Source organism: Saccostrea cucullata, unplaced genomic scaffold (genome assembly GCF_032062105.1).
Source record: "Saccostrea cucullata isolate Sc308-1 unplaced genomic scaffold, CSIRO_AGI_Scuc_v1 ctg1354, whole genome shotgun sequence".
NCBI classification, from domain to species: Eukaryota; Metazoa; Mollusca; class Bivalvia; order Ostreida; family Ostreidae; genus Saccostrea; species Saccostrea cuccullata.
In genome coordinates this window covers 12,260-32,010 of record NW_026939874.1, presented here as the reverse complement: position 1 = coordinate 32,010, position 19,751 = coordinate 12,260, and the positions used below count along the sequence as shown (strand labels likewise).

General features: G+C 32.4%; 1 protein-coding gene across 1 annotated transcript; it reads right to left on the bottom strand.

The window, feature by feature from the left end:
• Positions 1-589: 589 nt before the first annotated feature.
• On the bottom strand, positions 590-1,534 carry LOC134254149 (trichohyalin-like). The gene has a single exon (XM_062736693.1). The coding sequence runs from the start codon at positions 1,516-1,518 to the stop codon at positions 610-612; it is 909 nt and encodes a 302-aa protein (XP_062592677.1). The 5' UTR covers positions 1,519-1,534; the 3' UTR covers positions 590-609.
• Positions 1,535-19,751: the final 18,217 nt, after the last annotated feature.

Genomic DNA, 19,751 nt, shown 5'->3' with positions numbered 1-19,751 from the left:
AAGGGCTCGAATTATATGTTGTGGCCTGATGCATTGTTTATGCACAGCATGCTTGTCTGAGAGACGTCTCTTCAGAGCTAGTGTTATAATTTGAGATTCTGCAGATGTTCTTGGTAATGAGTTAACAACTTTGGAAAGGTCAGAAGGCACTAAAACAACTTGTCCACTGAGTTTGTGTTGAGCTCCTCTCTGCTGTGCTACAATTTTCATGAAAGGTAGCGTCTTAGATATTAGTTGAATTTCCAGAGGACAAAGCTCCTTCAGTACCGGAGGTATGCAGTCTAGCTGGAGTCCATTTGCTATGCACTGGGATGGCATATTGCCTTTTTTTAAATGGAAGTGGCAAGTTTGGCAAATCCATAATTTATTATTGTCTGCTTCCTCATTAATAGGACACCATTGGGAGAGTGAAAATTTGGAAACCTTGGGATAGGAGGATTGCTTATAACACACAACAGCCGTTCTATATAGAAGGCGCTTGCAAGAAACACAACAACAATCTGGACCTTTAGTTATTACTGAAAGGAAATTTTCAATAGTTGTTTGAATTGTCAGGTCTGAACGCTTTTCTCGGTGTTGTTTTCTGTCGTTCTCCCGTTGTTTTTGTTTCTATGATTCATCTAATGTATTTCTTCTCTGATTATGTTGTCTTTTATTTTTATCTCTCTGTTGTTGTTTCTGTGATTCATCGAATGTACTTCTTCTCTGAAGTTGTTGTCTTTTGTTCTTTTCCCTCTGTTGTTGTTTCTTTGATTCGTCTGATGAATTTCTTGCTAATTGATGTTGTTTTTTATCTTTATCCCTTTTGACTTCCTTCTGTAATTCATCTAATGTACTTCTTCTCTGATTATGTTGTCTTTTGTTCTTTTCCCTCTGTTGTTGTTTCTGTGATTCGTCTAGTGAATTTCTTGCCATTTTATGTTGTTTTTTATCTTTCTCCCTTTTTACTTGCTTCTGTGATTCATCTAATGTACTTCTTCTCTTCATTTGTTGTCTTTTGTTCTTTTCCCTCTGTTGTTGTTTCTGTGATTCGTCTAATGAATTTCGTGCCACTTGATGTTGTTTTTTATCTTTCTCCCTTTTGACTTCCTTCTGTGATTCATCTAATGTACTTCTTCTCTTCAGTTGTTGTCTTTTGTTCTTTTCCCTCTGTTGTTGTTTCTGTGATTCGTCTAATGAATTTCTTGTCATTTGATGTTGTCTTTTGTCTTTCTCCCTATTAAGTTGTTTCTGTGTTTCATCTAATCTCTTTCGTCTCTTTTGGTGTTGCTTTTTATTCAGCATCTGCTGTTGTAGCTTTTCCGCATCATTTAAGTTTTTACGTTTCTTTTGTTGTCGTTTTTTGTCCTTTTCTCTTTGGAGTCTTATTTCCTCATCCGATGATAATGACATTTCCCTATGTTGCTTTTGACAAATATGGCTTTGTTCTTTTTGACAGACCTGATCCGCCATATATGAATCGACTGAAGACATGAGCAGGTCTGTGGAAAGAACAGGAAATAAACTTACTTTCTTCATGGAAAAGCACTTTTTCAAATGACTTGCAGCAACAGAGATATCAAAGTTTATCTGCGTGCAATCTATACCTAGCAAGCAGGAAAAGGCAAAGGCAATTGCCATTACCCCACATATAGGTTGTGTTGACTGCTGCGTTACAGCTGGATATTGTACTCTTGTGACACAGTCCTCTCCATATATTATTTGCAATTGTGGAAGAACATCGACAAAATGTTTTTTGTGACATCAACGAATCAAACACATTTATTTCCTGGTTAGGTTGTTGGTATGATGTCAACCAGTGGCCTGCAATGTGGTGAATGTTAATGCACAGTTGATCATTTGGAACAATTGGTTTTTGTAGAGTTTTATCTTTTGTAGTGAGGATCAGTTTCATTTCTGCCGGTGTATAGTAACCAATAAACTCGACTCCACATTGTGTGTAGTTCTCTCTCATGAGCTCCAATGCACTGCAGACAATATCATCAGTTATGTCTGTTGTCCCTTCGCCAACAAGTGACGCTACGTCCTTAACTGTACATCTAACTTCTATGTCCTTTGCCTTTGATACTCTGCTATCAATTCTGTCCTGCTTTAAACAGAAGATATATATATATACTTTGTCATATAGCAAGCAAATTTATGTTTATTGAATGTGTGTTAATTGAACATGATCTGTAAGTTACTAACCTCAGGAACGGAAATTGGAGAGTTTTCCAGCTTTGTTTCATAAGTGTGTGACTCATTATATCTACACGTTGATGTCTGAAAGAACAGTATATTGGACCTAAGTCATTGTAATGGTTATAAAATTGATACAGGCAACCAACCCAGATATGCATGGAATATATGATAAGTAAATTTATGAATTGTATTATTTCATATTGAGGAAAATCTTACTTTGTGGATCTGAAACTTCTGGTATGTGCTGAAAATCTTCTTGCATGTTAGACAGTAAGAACACTTATGGTTTCTAAGAGTTTTCAATGATTTGTAGGTTCGTTTACAGAGTTTACACTGAAACTGGTTTCCATTATAGGCATGTGCACCTTTATTTCCTAAGAGATAATATTGCGATAACATCCTAGAATATAACAAATGAAAGAATTTTACTTAATTGATAACAACAGTTGATTCTAAAAAATATTTTCATCTTAAACAACTTATACTAGAAGCTGATGATGAGTGAATGATATGTAACACATTAACTGTAAAATATAAAATATGATAAAAATGGCAATCTGCCTTACATGAAATTAAAACAGTAATAATTTCGACAGAATTTAGAATCAAATCTTAATTTGAAAAAAATTAGGACAGTCACAAAAAAGTAATTGAAAAAAATCGGAAAATGTCTGGACATGGGACCATAATGGAATAAATGGTGAATATTGAACAAACAAAAACAGTTAGAATATATGAATACTAGTTAATTAATCAAAAATATCGGGACAATAATGTACCTACCTAGTGCAATAGCCAACGTAATCTGGAGGTGAGATTCATGGTCATAAATATTATGTACCTAGCTAGTACAATAGCTGACATAATCTTTATGTAAAATGCATGATCATCAATATCATACTAATTTGCCTGTAAAACATAGTGTGAATAAAAATATGAAGACACAGAAACACATACTAAGTATTAAGAATGTACAATAAAGACTACAATACCACCATTTATTCTGGTCAATTCTTTTTATTTCAGTTCCAATATCATAATGCTAACAGAAACATAAATAATGTTTTTATGTCTCTGATGAAAACAATATACTGATGTTTTTAATTATGCAATAAAGTACACGTTTTAAAAAGTAACCAAAACTTGTAACTATTAATAAATGAAAAGACAAAAAAGATGAAAACATAATTACATTGTAACAGGGATATGATCTAATTTTCCTAGCATAATAATAAAAAGACAAAAATGATTATGAAAACATAATTACATTGTAACAGGGATATCTATTTTTCCTAGAATAAAATAATAACATTGCAACAAATTTCCAGGGAATATTCATTTTGAAGAATAAGAATTAATTTAAAATATTAGAGGTTTTACGTGTCTTTTTTGTAAGAACATTGCGGCGATTCTGCGTTAGCTACTGGCTCTGGATTATATACTCTTAGAATTATTTCCCGAAGGATGTCAGGTAATTTCATTTTCATGGGTATGTTCTATTACGTACAACATGCACTAATTGTGCAAAAATTAAAATATCAGGTTTTACCTTTTTTCCTTTATATGAACATTGCAGCGAATATGACTCCGTTGTTAGGTACTTGGTGTTATATACCCTTAGAACGATTCATTTCAGTAGGGGTGTCAGGTTATTCCATTGTCGCGGTCGTGTTCTATTACTTTTCAACATGTTCTAAGTATCTCTTCTCATTCAAAAGATATGACCAAGATTAAAGTGTTTAGAAGATGATAAAAATTCATGGTCAAGGTCACGAGATGAAAAATAATAATTGTGCAAAAATTAAAATATCAGGTTTTACCTTACCTCCTTTGTCTGACCATTGCAGCGAATATGACTTCGCTGTTAGATACTCGGTGTTATATACCCTTAGAACGATTTATTTTAATAGGGATGTCAGGTTATTTCATTGTCGCGGTCGTGTTCTATTACTTTTCAACATGTTCTAAGTATCCCTTCTCATTCAAAAGATATGGCCAAGATTGAAGTTTTTGAAAAGTAGATCAAACTTTAAGGTCAAGGTCACGGTATCAAAAATCATAGTGTATTTAAGAAAGGTCTTGTCACGGGTTATATACAAGTGAAACATGATAGCCCTATCTCTTCTTATTCAGAAGTTATGGCCAAGGTTAATTTTTTCATAAGTATGGAAATTACCAAGGTCAAGGTCAAAAGTTTAAATCTGTTTGTATCACATGAAAGTTCTTGCCAAAAAGAATACATGTGTAAAAAACAAAAGTCCTATAATCTACCGTTCAAAAGTTATGGCCAAGGTCATAGTTTTTAAAAAGTAGGTCAAACTCCAAAGTCAAGGTCAAAGGGTCAATGTTCTTGATATCAAATGAAAGGTCCTGTCAAAAGAATTACATATGTGAAGTATGACAGCCCTAGCTCTAACCCTTCAAAAGTTATGGTCAAGGTTTGTTTTTAGAAGTATGTCAAACTCCAAGGTCAAGGTCAAAGGGTCAGAGTTCTTGGTATCTAATGAAAGGTCTTTTTAAAAGAATTCCATATGAGAAGTATGAAAGCCCTAACCTTAACCGTTCAAAGATTATGGCCAAGGTTAAAGTTTTTTATAAGTACGGAATTCTCTAAGGTCAAGGTCAAAAGGTCAAACTTGTTTGTACCCAATAAAAGGCCTTGCCACAAACAATACATACCTGAAATATAAAAGCCCTAGGTCTTATCGTTCAAAAGTTATAGCTAAAGTAAAAGTTCAGAATTTTAGTGTTAAAGTGGGTCAAAATCCAAGGTCAAGGTCGAAAAGTCAAATTTGGTGGTACCCAAAGAAAGGTCTTGTCACAAGGAATAAACATGTGAAATATAAAAAGTCATAGCTTCTCCCAATCAAAAGTTATGGGCAAGGTTAAAGTTTTTGTGACGGACAGACTGACAGACTGACAGACGGACAGACTGACGGACAGACGAATGAGATTTAATGTCCCCTCGCTTTCGCGAAAGCGGGGGACAAAAATAAAAGGTTTAAATGTATACTTCCCATGCATAACAGCTGTTTTCAATATGAATTGGTAAAAATAAAAGTCACATTTAGATACTTTGAAGTCTGGGAATTATTTTTTTGAAGATCTCATACTATCAGAAAATCACAATATCAATTCTAGGATTTGATAAGACATCAATTTGTTATATGACTGCAATTTATCTATTGCTGTGTATGACAGAATATGAAAGAGATGAAGGGATGAGCTTTTGACCTTTTTTTCCTTCATCATAGTTTAAAATATATATTATACAGGTCTTTATCTATGTAGTGAATATAGGATTTTTACAGAAACCCAAGGTATTACATAGTAATAGTCATATAAACATCCTTAATCATTGTACATTTGATTAACATTTCATTCCTTTCCTAAGAATTTGCACCTAATTTTTATAAAGTCTATAAGTTATTACACAATGTTTAAGTTATTGCATTACAGGACTCAAATCAGTAATCTCAGTAACTAACTTTCACTCATGAGTAAATGATCCAACAAATCTATAGAAATATCTTATTGACTCTTCATCTGTGTACTTATGATGTGAAGTTTGTAAGTTACAAATTATTGTCAAAGAAGTTATCTCAATAATCTTATGCTTTGACCTTGACAAAGTGTCCTTAACAACAAAGTGTATTCCTACAACCATTCTATATGTAATGAGTATGATGAATATGGTATGATAAAGATATTCAAGATATTATTAAACCACATATTATGGGACACTTGCATCTTTATTGGGGGTCTTACTGAGACCAGTTTTAAATTCAAAATTAAACATGATACATACACAAACAAAATATATTTACAATTGCAGGAAAGTTAAGGTAAGGTTTGCGTTAACAGGGAGATAACTCTTGCGAATCACCAAAGCGTTTGAAACAGGCGACTTTAAACCAGCGATGCTAAGCATCTCGGTAACGAATTTCCTCTGTCATACTTGATGTTTTGTTGTCACTTATTGTTAGGACTAAAAACAAAGGACGTTTTAAGGAGAAAGTCTTATAACAAATCAAAGCATAGGAATCTTAAAAGCCTTTGAGATTAGCGTGATGCATGTGGATGAACCAATAAAGGAGGACTTGTTTATTTTCGATACGGAATGTGGCAAGTTGTAGGCCATTCCGATCAGAAGAAAGTTATCGACGCATTGTGCTGTTGTGTGTTTCTCGCTTCACCACTACACTAAAATTTTAAGTGAGAATGGGAAGGAAAAAAGAAAAGACCTGAGAGTATCATGTAAAGTATTATGCTTTATGCAGTCCGAACAGGGAAGAAAAGTCACGGTGCATTTGTTTGACCATGTCCAATGATGATGTTGACAGTTTGATTGTTGATAGTATTTTCATGAGGTAATTATTTAAATATTCATTTTACTGAAAGTTATGAATGATCTTCTGACTACAGATTTAAAAACGATGAATAAACGGTACAAGGATGTCAGGATGTGGCTAATATCCCAACATTGCCAAAAAATAAAAATGCATTCATTCAAGAAATTATGAAAAAAATCCTTGCTTTTTAGGCCTAATATTTGTAACATTATTGGAACAGGTATTCAATTGTTCAAGTTACCTTTTAAATGAGGTTTGATTTTAATTAATATCTCATTTTTTAATTAATACAAATTATGCATGACAAGAACATTAATTTTCTTGATCAAGCATTTGCATTTCACTAATTCAATCTACATGTATAAATTGTACAATAATTTCATATTGATTCTTCATTGATTATATTGGAAATTTCATTTCATTGAGTGAATGAAATTCAGTCCAATTCCTTATGCATTTCCAAAAATGCAATTCCTTAAATGTTATTGTAAAAATGAACACATATGATTTCAAATCAATTGGGTCATTAATTGGAATAGATAAGAACAAAAAAAAAGTACTTCAGTGTTTCCTTAAAAGATTTGTGCCATCAATCAAAGTAGAGGTCATCCCATATCAGCTCAAGAATATTAAAGAAAGTTGGATGGATCAAGCTAAGATGTTGAACCAGACATGGCAAAGTCAATGGAGATTTGGAAAAGAAATGATGATTTGTTGTACCCAATGCATATTTTTTATATGTCTATAGATTATAGAAAAAAATTTAATGTTTAACAGCATCCTATCTACCTGGTAGTATATACATGCTGTTTTCAATATAATATTTAGAAAATATGTGTATGTGATGATTGCAGTGCATGCTCTGTTTGTCCATCTTTGAATTGGTTTTCAATAAAATAAATGTATACATTAAGGTATTAATTGAAGGTTGCTTTTGTCTACACTTACAAGTAACAAGTTTCTTAAAAGGGTTATTTTGTAAAATTGCAAGGAAATTAATACATGAACAATTAAATTTAATATTTTTATTCATTAAATTTTGTTCTTACCAGGACCTAATATGCTCAAATAAGTATTTCTGAAAACTGATGAGTTTTCTAAATAAAGCTGCAGTGAACATTTAATGCCCTGTTCACACGGAGAGTTTAATTCGAATTAAACGTAAGTTTACTGCGAATTAGCTTCGCTTTGCGTTCACACGGAGAATTTAATGCGAATTAGTTTACTTCGCATTAGTTTACTGCGCATTAAATTACTTCGCATTAGCTCCGTGTGAACGCTAAGCGAAGCTAATTCGAATTAAATTTTGGGGCATGCGTAATGGCAAAATTAAGTCAAATGCGTCATGTCAGTGGTCAGCTTTAAGTACTTGTGCTATATTTGAATAAATAATAAGGAAAAATGTGTTAATCACTAAAATATGTCTCCAGACACTGTGACATTATGTCAAATGCATCTGCTTCTGCATAAAATGACGTGATTTTCAAATGACGTCATAATAGCCTTTCTCACGCCTGACTGTCAAAGTAAAATTTTAATTTGCATTAGTTTACTTCGCATTAGCTGTCGTGTGAACGCAATTTAATGCGCATAAGTTTGATTCGCATTAGTTTACTTCGCATTAATTTACTGCGAATTAAACTTTTCGTGTGAACAGGGCATAACAGTTTAAAATATGACACTTGGAAATTGAAAGGTTGTTAATTTTGTAGGAATGATAAGACCAGTTTAGTAATCAACTAAAATTAAAATCTTTCACAAATACATGTAGTTTATTTTAAAATTATTTACATTTATAATCTTTTAATTTTTTCTGTATTTTGATTTTAAAAAGGAGAAAAAATTTTTATATTTAAATTATTATTTCATGGATATCAAGGAGATATATCTATCACTGTAACATTGTTTCTTTTTCCCTGTTCTTGACAAATATTTATGACAGTGTTGTGTCATTTTGCAGAATTTGCCTTTTCTCTGAAATCAGAAGTACTCTGTAAACTCATTAAAGTATGAATTAATGTCTCTTAGAATTCATCTTTATTTTTTTCTGTCTGATATTTCAATTTAGATTCTCAGACTACCTAATCCAATGATTGAGCTAATGTCCATGAAGTGTAGAAATAGGCCATCTTTAAGATATGTTTGGTTGTCGGCCTCTCCAGACCGACTGACTAAAATGACCAGACTGAAATTTTTTTTTCAATGCAGGGCCGTATTTTTTCTTTTTATTCCTCTTATTCCCCGTAAAGAAATGTTGTTGAAGATTTTCTCACCTACCGACCCAATAATTTTACCCAGAGTCAAGAGAGGGCAAACAAACATTTAATTTACTTTCAAGATAGCATTTCTACTCTTCGAAGTAAAGAAATCATTTAATTATAAAAACAGCAGCTTCGTGGATGCAATGCTTACAACATTTCACTCAAAAGATGGCATACATGTATAATGATAGTCACGAGACATAACTGAATAAAGATATTTTGCTACGAAGATGTCTAGAAATTACTACATGTTGGAATAACTAAATCAGCATGAGGTCAAATTCAGAGGCTTTTAATTGGTTTAGTTGCAACATGTTCTGAAGTATGTTTATAAACATATACATGTACTTCTAAAGGTGTTGCAGTATAATTCATGGACAATTTCATCAGAATATTCAGATGTAAAGATTGCCATAAATACTAGATTTCTTCCATGGAATAAATTTTTAGACCATCTTGTAGCACAGGAGGAGTTTTATTTTGAATATTTTTGGCCAAGTTTGACTTAAAAACAATATCAAAAATACATTTAGTCTTTAACATTCACCATGACAAGGTGATATCTATGTTGTCTTTATAAGTGTAGAAAAAGCCTGATTTTTGTGTTCCGAACCCATAATATAGCCCCTGTTTCCATGGAAATAATATTGGGGACATACATATTTTTTGGTTCAAATTATTTAAAATGATCAAATTAATAACTTCATGGAATTTGATGGAATCGGTAGATATGTAAAACGTTGATTTTTATATTTTTGTTGCCATGGCAACGGTTTCACTTTATCAAGGAAAATTGAAAAATCTTCTTTTTTACCCATTTTTTCACATTTTTGATAACGGAAAATTAATAGTTTAAATAATAGAAGCATGAATTATACTAATTCAGGTCATTTTAATTATAAAAATTTGATAATTAATAAAATAAATCAATTTTTTCAATGAAAATAATATTCGAGGTGAAATATGAAATACGTTAAATTTGGCGTCTTTTACTAAAAAAATGGGACGGGCAATATCTTTGAAAATCATATTAAATGATGAAGCTAATCTCCCTGAATAAATTGATATATGGCATGTGTGCATATTAAAAAAAAATAAAAGTTGGAGGGAGACGCAAACCTTACCTTAAAGTAATTCAGATATGCAAAAATGTCTTCATATGAATGTCCAACTGGTGTAAACGGTGGAGATTAAATGTGAAGGTGCCAAATCAAATGTCATGCACTTCAGGAAACGCAATGTACCTCACACATAATGAAAGGTCTTCAAAATAGGGGAAGAAAATGAAATTATTTTCTATTTCAAACAGCTGGATAGCTTATACTACATACAAATGTACTTCAACATAGCGGCAGAAACTTTTGGTAAAGCTGGACAAGAGCATATAAACGTGCAATGATTTCGAAAATTCATGATTATAAAGATGTTGGATTCCATACCTGACGAAAAGCTTTTTCAATCTTGTGTGATCAAGTTTACATTTTGTGCAATGAAAAATGTCTTTTGTTCTCAAATAAAATATTCTTTGAAGTTGTACAAAATCGTGCTATGCGATATTTTTTAGTATTACATAGATGCGCACCTGCAATCGCATTAAACAGTGAAGTTGGATGGATAACACCGACATACAGGTGCTGGTCCAAATGATTAGAAGATGGAACCAATTAATCGAAATGGACGAGGACAGACTCACCAAAAAGGTTTTCTTATGGAATTATACTAAATAGTTGAACATGGTGTTCACAAAGTGAAAGAAATCCTATACAAATTAAATATGCAAACCAATTTTGTAGTTGACCTCCAAAATATGTGATTTAAATCAAGCCAAATGTGAATTTTACCTTTGCGAAGAAGAATGGAAATTATATAGGTTCGTCGTTACCCAAATTGAGAACATTTGTGACCTTTAAAAATAATTTTGAAATGGAACCTTACATAACCATGGACTTGCAATATTGAAATTTATAGATGACCTCTAAACTGCAAGTATAATTGCCAAAGTCATGTGACGTTACGAATAGAAACAGGCCGATTCTAGAAACGAACCACCAAAAACGTTAATGTCCCCAACATGTAATGATTCAGTAAACCAAAAACATTTCTTATTTCATATCAGTAAAACCTACGAAAATATCAGAAAGTATGAAACTGTTTATCATAATGTTTATTTAAAAATAGAAATATAGCCCCATTTGAAAATTTAAACATTTTCAAAATAAAAGTTACATTCAGAGACAAACAGGTTTTTAAATTCATGTTTTTCACTCATGCTATCAAAAATATATATTTAAATCAAATTGATTTGACTATCATGCGCGCTATCTGATAAAGGATTAAGTAATACTGTACAGATATTAAAGTGACATATAGGTCCAATGGGCCGGGTGTGATGTACGCAGGTATGTAAACCAAGCATATAAGTTATTTCTTCAGAAATGTAGACTTTATAAAGAAAATTATATTTATCTACTGAAACCGCTGATAAATCCCCCATCCTGGTTTAACTTTTGCAAACAAATAAAGAGAGGATATTCGCAAAGACGTACATCACGACACCGCCACGGTATCACGTGACGTCTATTAATAGCGAAATTTTCCTTAATGAAAAGGCTAACGGAACAACAATGACCCGGAGTTTAATACTTTCTTTGAGTAAAATCGCAGATCATCCTTATATATAAATAAAAGTTATAGCATTCGATGTTCTATATTTATTGAAGCAGTGCACATGTTGTAAATAAGAAATTGATATATATGTATACAAAGAGAAAGACTGCTAATAACTGCTTGTCATATGACAATGTAGCTGGAGAACTGTAACACTATGTTTTTATATGTTTTTATCAGTCTTTGACCTTTCCGTTATGAAAGTAATATGCAATTTACGATGCAAAATTTCTGCACATAATTGGGGATAATTTCTTCATTTTCTAGTATTGGTCAATCAACTTATTCACTCAATAATTCTAAATTAATTCTTTAACGAATCTGTATACTTTATTTGCCTCCCAATTCTTCAGACTCATCTCTTTGTCTGCTTGTTGTGATGTTTTTGTAGGATGACAGAAAATGAAAAACGGTCTCTATAGATAAAAAGGTCTTGAGGTTTGTAAAATAAAGTTGGTTAAAAAAATATGCATAGATTTAGGGAGGAAAATATATTTGATTGACCAGTCCTGGAAAATGAAGAAATCCTCGCCATTATTTCCTTTACAGGATCTGTAGCGTTATTGTCAAAGACTTGAACAAAAAACCATAACGCTACACTTCTGTTGCTAATTAAAGTGAAAACTGTACTTTAAAAAGCAAATTTTAAAATTAATTACAGCAAAAAAGAAAGATGGCAATGAAAAATCATTAAAAGTACACATACAAACAAGAGGCCCATAGGCCACAATGCTCACCTGAAAAACTTGGCACTTGTTCTCAACCAGAGTTTTCTCTTATATTACTCACTGCCCAACCTACTTCCAGGGCCGTGATTTGACAATTTTTAATCAATACACTGGAAATATAAAAACCTTACCATCACCTGATCAAAAGTTAGGGTCGAGGGTCTTTGAATATTGGATCAAACTCTAATTTCAATGTCACGAGTTCAAAACAGTTGGCACCCGAAGAAAGGTCTTTTCCCAAGAAATACACTCAAGAAATATAAACGCTCTAGATTTAAACTATTTGGAAGCTATGGCCAAGAATCAAGTTTTTCAAAAGTGGGTTAAACTACAAGGTCAAGAGGTCAAACATATCGGTTCCAAAAGAAGCGTATTGTGTAAAGGAAGTACACTTCAAAAATCTGAAAGATTTAACGCAAAAATTTCAAAAGCTATAACTAAAATTAAGGTTTCTGTATATGAACAGACAGGCTGATTCACAAAAAACTAAATGCCCCATGCAAAATGAAGGATATGGAAATCACGAGCAGTATTCAATATCAAAGTTCATAAAACAATACAAAATAGGAGAAGAGTAAACATGCATGGACCTCAAAAACATCAGAGGTGGGATCAGGTGCCATGGGGGAGTAGCATCCCCTTCTGACCGATCACACCCGCTGTGTGCTCGTTGTCATAATCAGAAAATAACGGAAAAATCCGTCGTCATTCAGCGTATAAATAATGACTAACAATTGGTATGAAAAACGTCAGTCAACATTTGACTCAATGATAAATTGTATTTGCTGACAAGGTCATTGTATCGACCGTAAAACTTTCGAAATGATAACTTTAAAGTTTAACGTTAACGAGACTGTTGATTTTCTTGTTTCATGAACTTGCTTGTCAATAATTTACCTCGTTTTCGAAATTTGTCATACGTAGAGCATGATCTTGGAGTACCGAATCAACTGAGATATAAAAATAGCACCGAGTCACAGTTTTGCAAAATACTGTATATCGAATCACCCAATTCCTCTTTGAAAAAAATATGTACACCTAGAAAAGGGTGGAGAGATCAATCAAAGTGCTTATAAATCTTAACACGAAGAAATGGTCAAGCCAGACTCCAAAAAAATTTGCAAGCTACTTTGAATCGGCAGAAACTTTGAAGAAATTCACTGTGAAAAAGTTGGATGAAATAACAAATTACTGGAATGTTCACAAAAGGCGGAACCAAGTTATTCTAAAAACAGGAGGGGTTCTTAAATCAGATCTGGTCAACCAACTTTCTAACGTCCTTTCTGATGGGACAACAATTGAAAATAATAATTATATTTTTCATTTATACAGGATGGCACAATTAGTTAAGAACTAGTTCACATTGTGGTCCTGAAAACATTTGTACAGACAGAAGATTATGTACAGAAACATATAAATATAGAGCGAATAGAATATAAAAATCAATATTTACAGATGGCTTGTCTAAGCTGCGTCTAAAAAAACCATCAGAAGTATGATCTATGTGATTAACATTTTAGTTTGTAGACTGGAAATAATTTCTTATATATGCTGATTTAAAACTTTGCAATGATGGACAATTCTTTAAAATTTCTGGCAATTTATTCCATAGCCGGGAACCGTAGATTGTAAAAGATCTTCTAAAATATTCTGTTTTTGCCCTTGGAATATACAATGATTTGCTTTGACTCAATCTTGTATATCTGTTGTTTATTTCATGTACAAACTTAAAAACATCTAAATAATCTGGAGTTAATCCATAAGACTTTAAAAACAAGGATGACAGTTCTATACGTAAAATAATCATCAATTGGCATCCATCTCAATTGTTGAAACATTTCCAATGTAGGTGTATAAAATGTAGTATTTAAAATCACTCTAGCAGCTCGCTTTTGGAGTTTACATAGTTTGCTAAGACCTTCTTCGTTTTTCATATTGCCCCAAACAGTACAACAATAATTGAAATGGGGGAAAACAATTGTATTAAAAAATTTTAACAATAACTCAGAGGACATGAATGATCTTAATCTTGACAAAACACCCATTTTAGAAGCAATTTTTTTCGTTAAATTTTCATTTTCAAAAGATGAATAGACGCAGAAGAAAAGGACGTGTCTTGTCACTGAAAGACATAGCAAGGCGTGCTATTATGATGAAGAAATATCCAAAGCAAGTGTTAAACATTGTATTTTGTCAGTTCATTTGGTCTGACCGGTTGCAATTATGGTACAGCACCGCTCATGTCCTTCCTGAAATAAAGATTATGGGTAATCAGGAAGGTGAATTTGAGGTTTTTGCCTACGATAAGACGCATTTAGGTAGCAATCTGAGAAAAGCAGTCTGTGTTGATAAAGTAGATGGAATTAAAAAAAAAAGCATGGAAGAAAGTCTCAAATTCAAACCCAAATATTTTAAAACCTACTTTATTGGAAGTATCAGAGGAGGGAAAGATTGTGGACCAAATGAAGGAAGCTCTGGCAAGAAATATGTTTAGCAAGTAGTTGAATCTGTCATGTTGCAGAATCATGATATCAATGAGGTAAACTTTTGCAACGTTATAAGGGAGGCTCTGTATATTGCAGACGATCAACCAGGCATAAGTGCTTTAGAAAGATGTAGATATCGCATGGCACTTATTAAATGGCTTGATGAGGGAGTAAACTTTGGTGAATTTCCTCCGTACGGGGCAAGAATTAAAGGGTTGTCATATATACTTTATCACTGTTTATGAAGGCCTCAGAACCAGTATGGAAGCTAAGTTATACCTTTATGTCATTCCCAAGAAAGGTACCTACTGCGTTAGAGCTGCCAACACCCTGTGTTCTGAATCATTCTTCTCTACAATGCAAGAGATGGATCCCTAGGGGCAAGGAATATTGTCAACGAGTGGAGTGGAAAAATACATAACAGATTTTACAATGGTAACGGCGATGAAAATGAAGGATGGTAAGTATGTACACGATTATTTAGAAATTATATGACATGATTATGTTCATAAACAGACATGAATGAAAACCTTTGTATGATTTTATTGCTTTGATCAATTGCTACAAAACAATAAAAAAAAATGACATAATAAACTGCAGAACTTGAACTGTTTCCAAGAAGCAAGGATTTATGGATTTACATTGTCATAAATATAATGTTCTCTTTTCCTCGAATCGGGTCTTTTTTGTCAAAACTAAGACATTCACAGCCTACCCAATGCAGCACATTCCTTCTCTTCCGGAGCAATCATCCATATTTGATCACAGTGGAACATGCAGACGTGACGCCGAGCTACCAATCTGATCAGTTGCATACAACCAAAGTTAGTTTTCATACATACACACACACATTCTCACTCACCCTGACATACGCTCTTCGAATGCACCCTCCTTTACACAAGTCCTCACACACACACACACACCCTCTCTCTCTCTTTCTCACAGAAAGGAAGAAAGGAAAGAGAAAGGGAGAAAATTATTAACATCGCAATCAAGCTTAAGTTATTATTCTTTTTTGCAGGGATCATTTCTTTGATAAAGCCGACTTTGCTAGATGTCAGCATCAGGACAAACCATTCCAATTTTCGGAAATCAATGCGCCGGCTCGTGGGGACCAACCGATACGTCAGCAATATGGGTCCCGCATTAATGAGGCAAAAATACTACCTTCAAAAAGACTTGGGCTGAATTTAGATGAAGTTTAATACAGCAGAACCAATCTTTAATGAATATTGTGCATTTTAGTTAAAACTTAAAATTGTTTTCTTCATCTACAAAAAAGTCGATCTAGACAGTAGGGTTAAACATATCAAAAAAATAAATGAACATTTTTAATGAAATATTAAATGAAATTGAATGCATGAGTTTGTTTTGTTCTAAACAGTTAGTCACTGTGATATTTGTCTTTGTGAATCTTCAAAGATGATGGGTATTGGTAGGACTTCCCACATTTTTCGCACTTGAAGCTGCTGTCTCCGTGACTATACCTGGAGTGACGCCCTGAGTGTAGTAAATGTGTTCTGACATATATCTCATTTGTTCTGTGGTGGCTCTGCAGATTTGGTTAGGCTGCATTGTTACAACGCGAAATGTAATAACAACGCGAAATGTAATAAACATGGATTATTACATTTTGCGTTATTACATTTAGCGTCGAAATCAACGCAGAATGTAGTCGCAAAATGTAACAACACACATTTGAGGAATATTACATTTTGCGTTATTACAATTTGCGGCGAGATCAACGCAATATGTAATAACGCAAAATGTAATAACATGATTTTTGCATTATTACATTTTGCGTTGTTACATTTTGCGTCGAGATAAAAAAATCAACGCAAAATGTAATAACACACTCTTTGGTCAGCCAGATTGAGTACAATTTTTAATAGAGTAGTGGCCGATGAAGAGGAAATAAAACAAAAGAAAAAAAAATGATATATGCAATTTCTTACAATTAATGAATTTATTATTTAATGGATTTAATAAGCAACATGTACATGTATTTAAAATCAGATTAATAAATGTATTCAAATAATAGGTGTAAATTAGAAACACGCGTGTGTAGATGGGATTGTTGGGGATATTGACCAGTGTACTTTTGTTTTTTTTTATGTAAACAAATGCAATGAATCTAAAAGAAAACCTATTTATTTCTATTGGCAGGTGTAAATATATAACGGAAGGGGTTTATTGACAATTGTGATACAATACTGTTCCATGCAAATTTGAACGCCCAGCATTGACCTTTGATGTCTCTTCAAAGAAACTTTCGTGGCGAATGTACCTGGACATATCACACATAAAATGACTTGTTTGCATGAATGTCTCTTTGTATTTCATTTGACATTAAAAGAACAATATGTGCATTTAAATTGTTTTTCTTCATTTCCATGATCTCCTTTCATGGGCTAAAAGACACACACATACACATTTCTTTTGTTAACTTTTCAATGCCTACACATGCCAAATATGCATATCAAGAGCTAATAATGATTTTCAAATTATGGAATCTTAAAAGAATTTAATTAAATTTTGTGTTAATTGTTGGAGAGAATATTTAAAACCATAATCTGTTTTGGTTTTAACCAATATTTGCCAAACACATTTTCAAGTCCAAATTTGTGTGGATAAGATATATTGCAGACTAATGTGGAAGTTCTTAATACTTAAGGTTAGTATGAGATGTAAAACTTCAATTTCAGTGGCAAACATGTTTTCATAAGTTTTGACGCCATTGCTTGACGTCAAACAAAAATCATCGCTAAACGACAATTTGCATTTTTTAGACTAAAATAAAAGAAAAATAAATTTACAGGAATCAATTGTAATTTTAATCATTGCCTCTTTTGGTTCAACTTACCATGTGTGTGTTGAAAAAGTTTGTATAAATGTAACCAGAAATCGATCTCTTTTGATTTCTATACACATATGGTTGTGCAACTGTTTAGCAGGCGTGAACAAAGATTTCACTTTCCATCGATTTTACATATATTACTAGAACAACTAAATTTTCAAAACATGGTTTAATAAAATTGTTTTGAAATTACGTCAATTAAGTGTTTGAAATCTTTCTTTTCTTAACAAAGTTATACACAATCTTCAGACAGCTAGCTCAATATGAAATGCAAAAATTTTAGTGAATAAAGAAGTCTGCTTTGACACTATATATTTTCTGCGTTTATATTTCTCATACAATTTATTGCGAAAACCAAACGAACAGGTTTCCGATTTCCGTAATTTGGACTCAAAATCCGTAAAAAAAAATTGGCAATATCGTCTGAGTAAACAGGACTGCAACATATAACAATATACCGCATATAGTTTTTTCATTAGACTATTAAAAATATGCCAATCATCAGTTAAATTTTAATGCTTTAATCAATTTAGCACAGAAAATTCATATAACTAAAGTCAGAGTGAAAAAAACGATACATTTTGATGTATTTATGTCCGTAAAAGCCCTAACGTTGTTTAAGTTCTAAATATTTTGTACAGCGTGTCTCCCATGTTGGTTATACGTATATTTTGAATTAATTTTATGATCTTTTTTGTCAAACGCAATCAAAAAAAATAACTACATTTTGTTTTATTACATTTTGCGTTGTCTTCAGTGCAAAAATAAAATATCGCAAAATGTTACAACGAAAAAGCTCATTATTATATTTTGCGTTGATCTCTTTCAAAATGTAAAAATATACGCAAAATGTAATAATCTAAAAATCGTGTTATTACATTTTGCGTTACCAACTCTTTGTCAGCAAAATGTAATAACGCAATGTGTAATAATCCAGGTTTACTACATTTCGCGTTGTTATTACATTTCGCGTTGTAACACTGCATCTCTTTTTGTGATCACTTAAATTGCATGAATATGCAAATTGTGAACATATATGATGCGCATTCTAAGCAAACTTTGAACGCCCAAATATATTGACCTTTGAAGTGTCTCTCCTAAAGAAACTTTTTGTCGTGGCTCCAAAAAAAGATGTAACTCTTTGATATTCATATCACACATTGAAATGACTTGATTTGCATATGAACTGCACGGTCATGTCTCTTTGTATTTGATTTGACATTAAAAGAATTTTCAAATATGTGCATTTAAATTGCTTTTCTTCATTTCCATGATCTCTCATTTCATGGGCTAAAAGTATTTCACCTTCAGTGAAGCATTTCCACTTTGTGCACTTAAATTCTTTTCTGCCTAAATTAGACATCTGTAATAGTGTATAACATATATAATAAGATATTCAAATTATGAAGAAGCGTAAAAGAATTTATCTCATTATTTGTAATCAGGGTCAGTGTAATTGTTGGAGAGAATATTTAAAACCATAATCTGTTTTGGTTTTATCCATGCATCATTAACCAAACACATTTTCAAGTCCAAATTTGTGTGGATAAGATGTAAATGATGCAGACTAATGTGGATCTCAGAATACTTAAGGTTAGTTGAGAGTAAAACAAATTTCAGTCGGCAAACATGTTTTCAATCAGCGTTTTCGCTCTACCGGCACTTGAAAAGTCAAAACAAAAATCGTCGCTAAACGACAATCCTTGCATTTTGTATGTAAGTTTGGTGAAAATCTAGTAGTATTAAATAGTAATGTCATTAGACTATAAAATTTAAAAAATAAATTGCTCTTGGAATCACATTAAAATTTTAATCATTGCCTCTATCGGTTCAACTTACCATGTGTGTGTTGAAAAAGTTTGTATCAAATGCATAACCAGAAATAGTCTCTTTTGATTTAAAAATCAATACACAATACGTTGGTTATATTGCAACTGATCGCATTAGAAATGCGTGAAGTAAGATTTTACTTTCCATCGATACCAGGTACATATATTACATAATAATTGGAATATATTTTTTTCCTCAGCAACTACATTTTCAAAAATTTTAATAAGAACTCCAACCTTTGGAAACCCCTACGTCACACTTAAGTGTTTGAAATCTTTCAAATTTTCGCGATTAACAAACGTTAAACACAAGCTTCAGACAGCTAGCTCAATATGACACTTTATGCTAAAAAATCCTTTTTAATTGGTAAAGAACGTCCTTGAGAATTG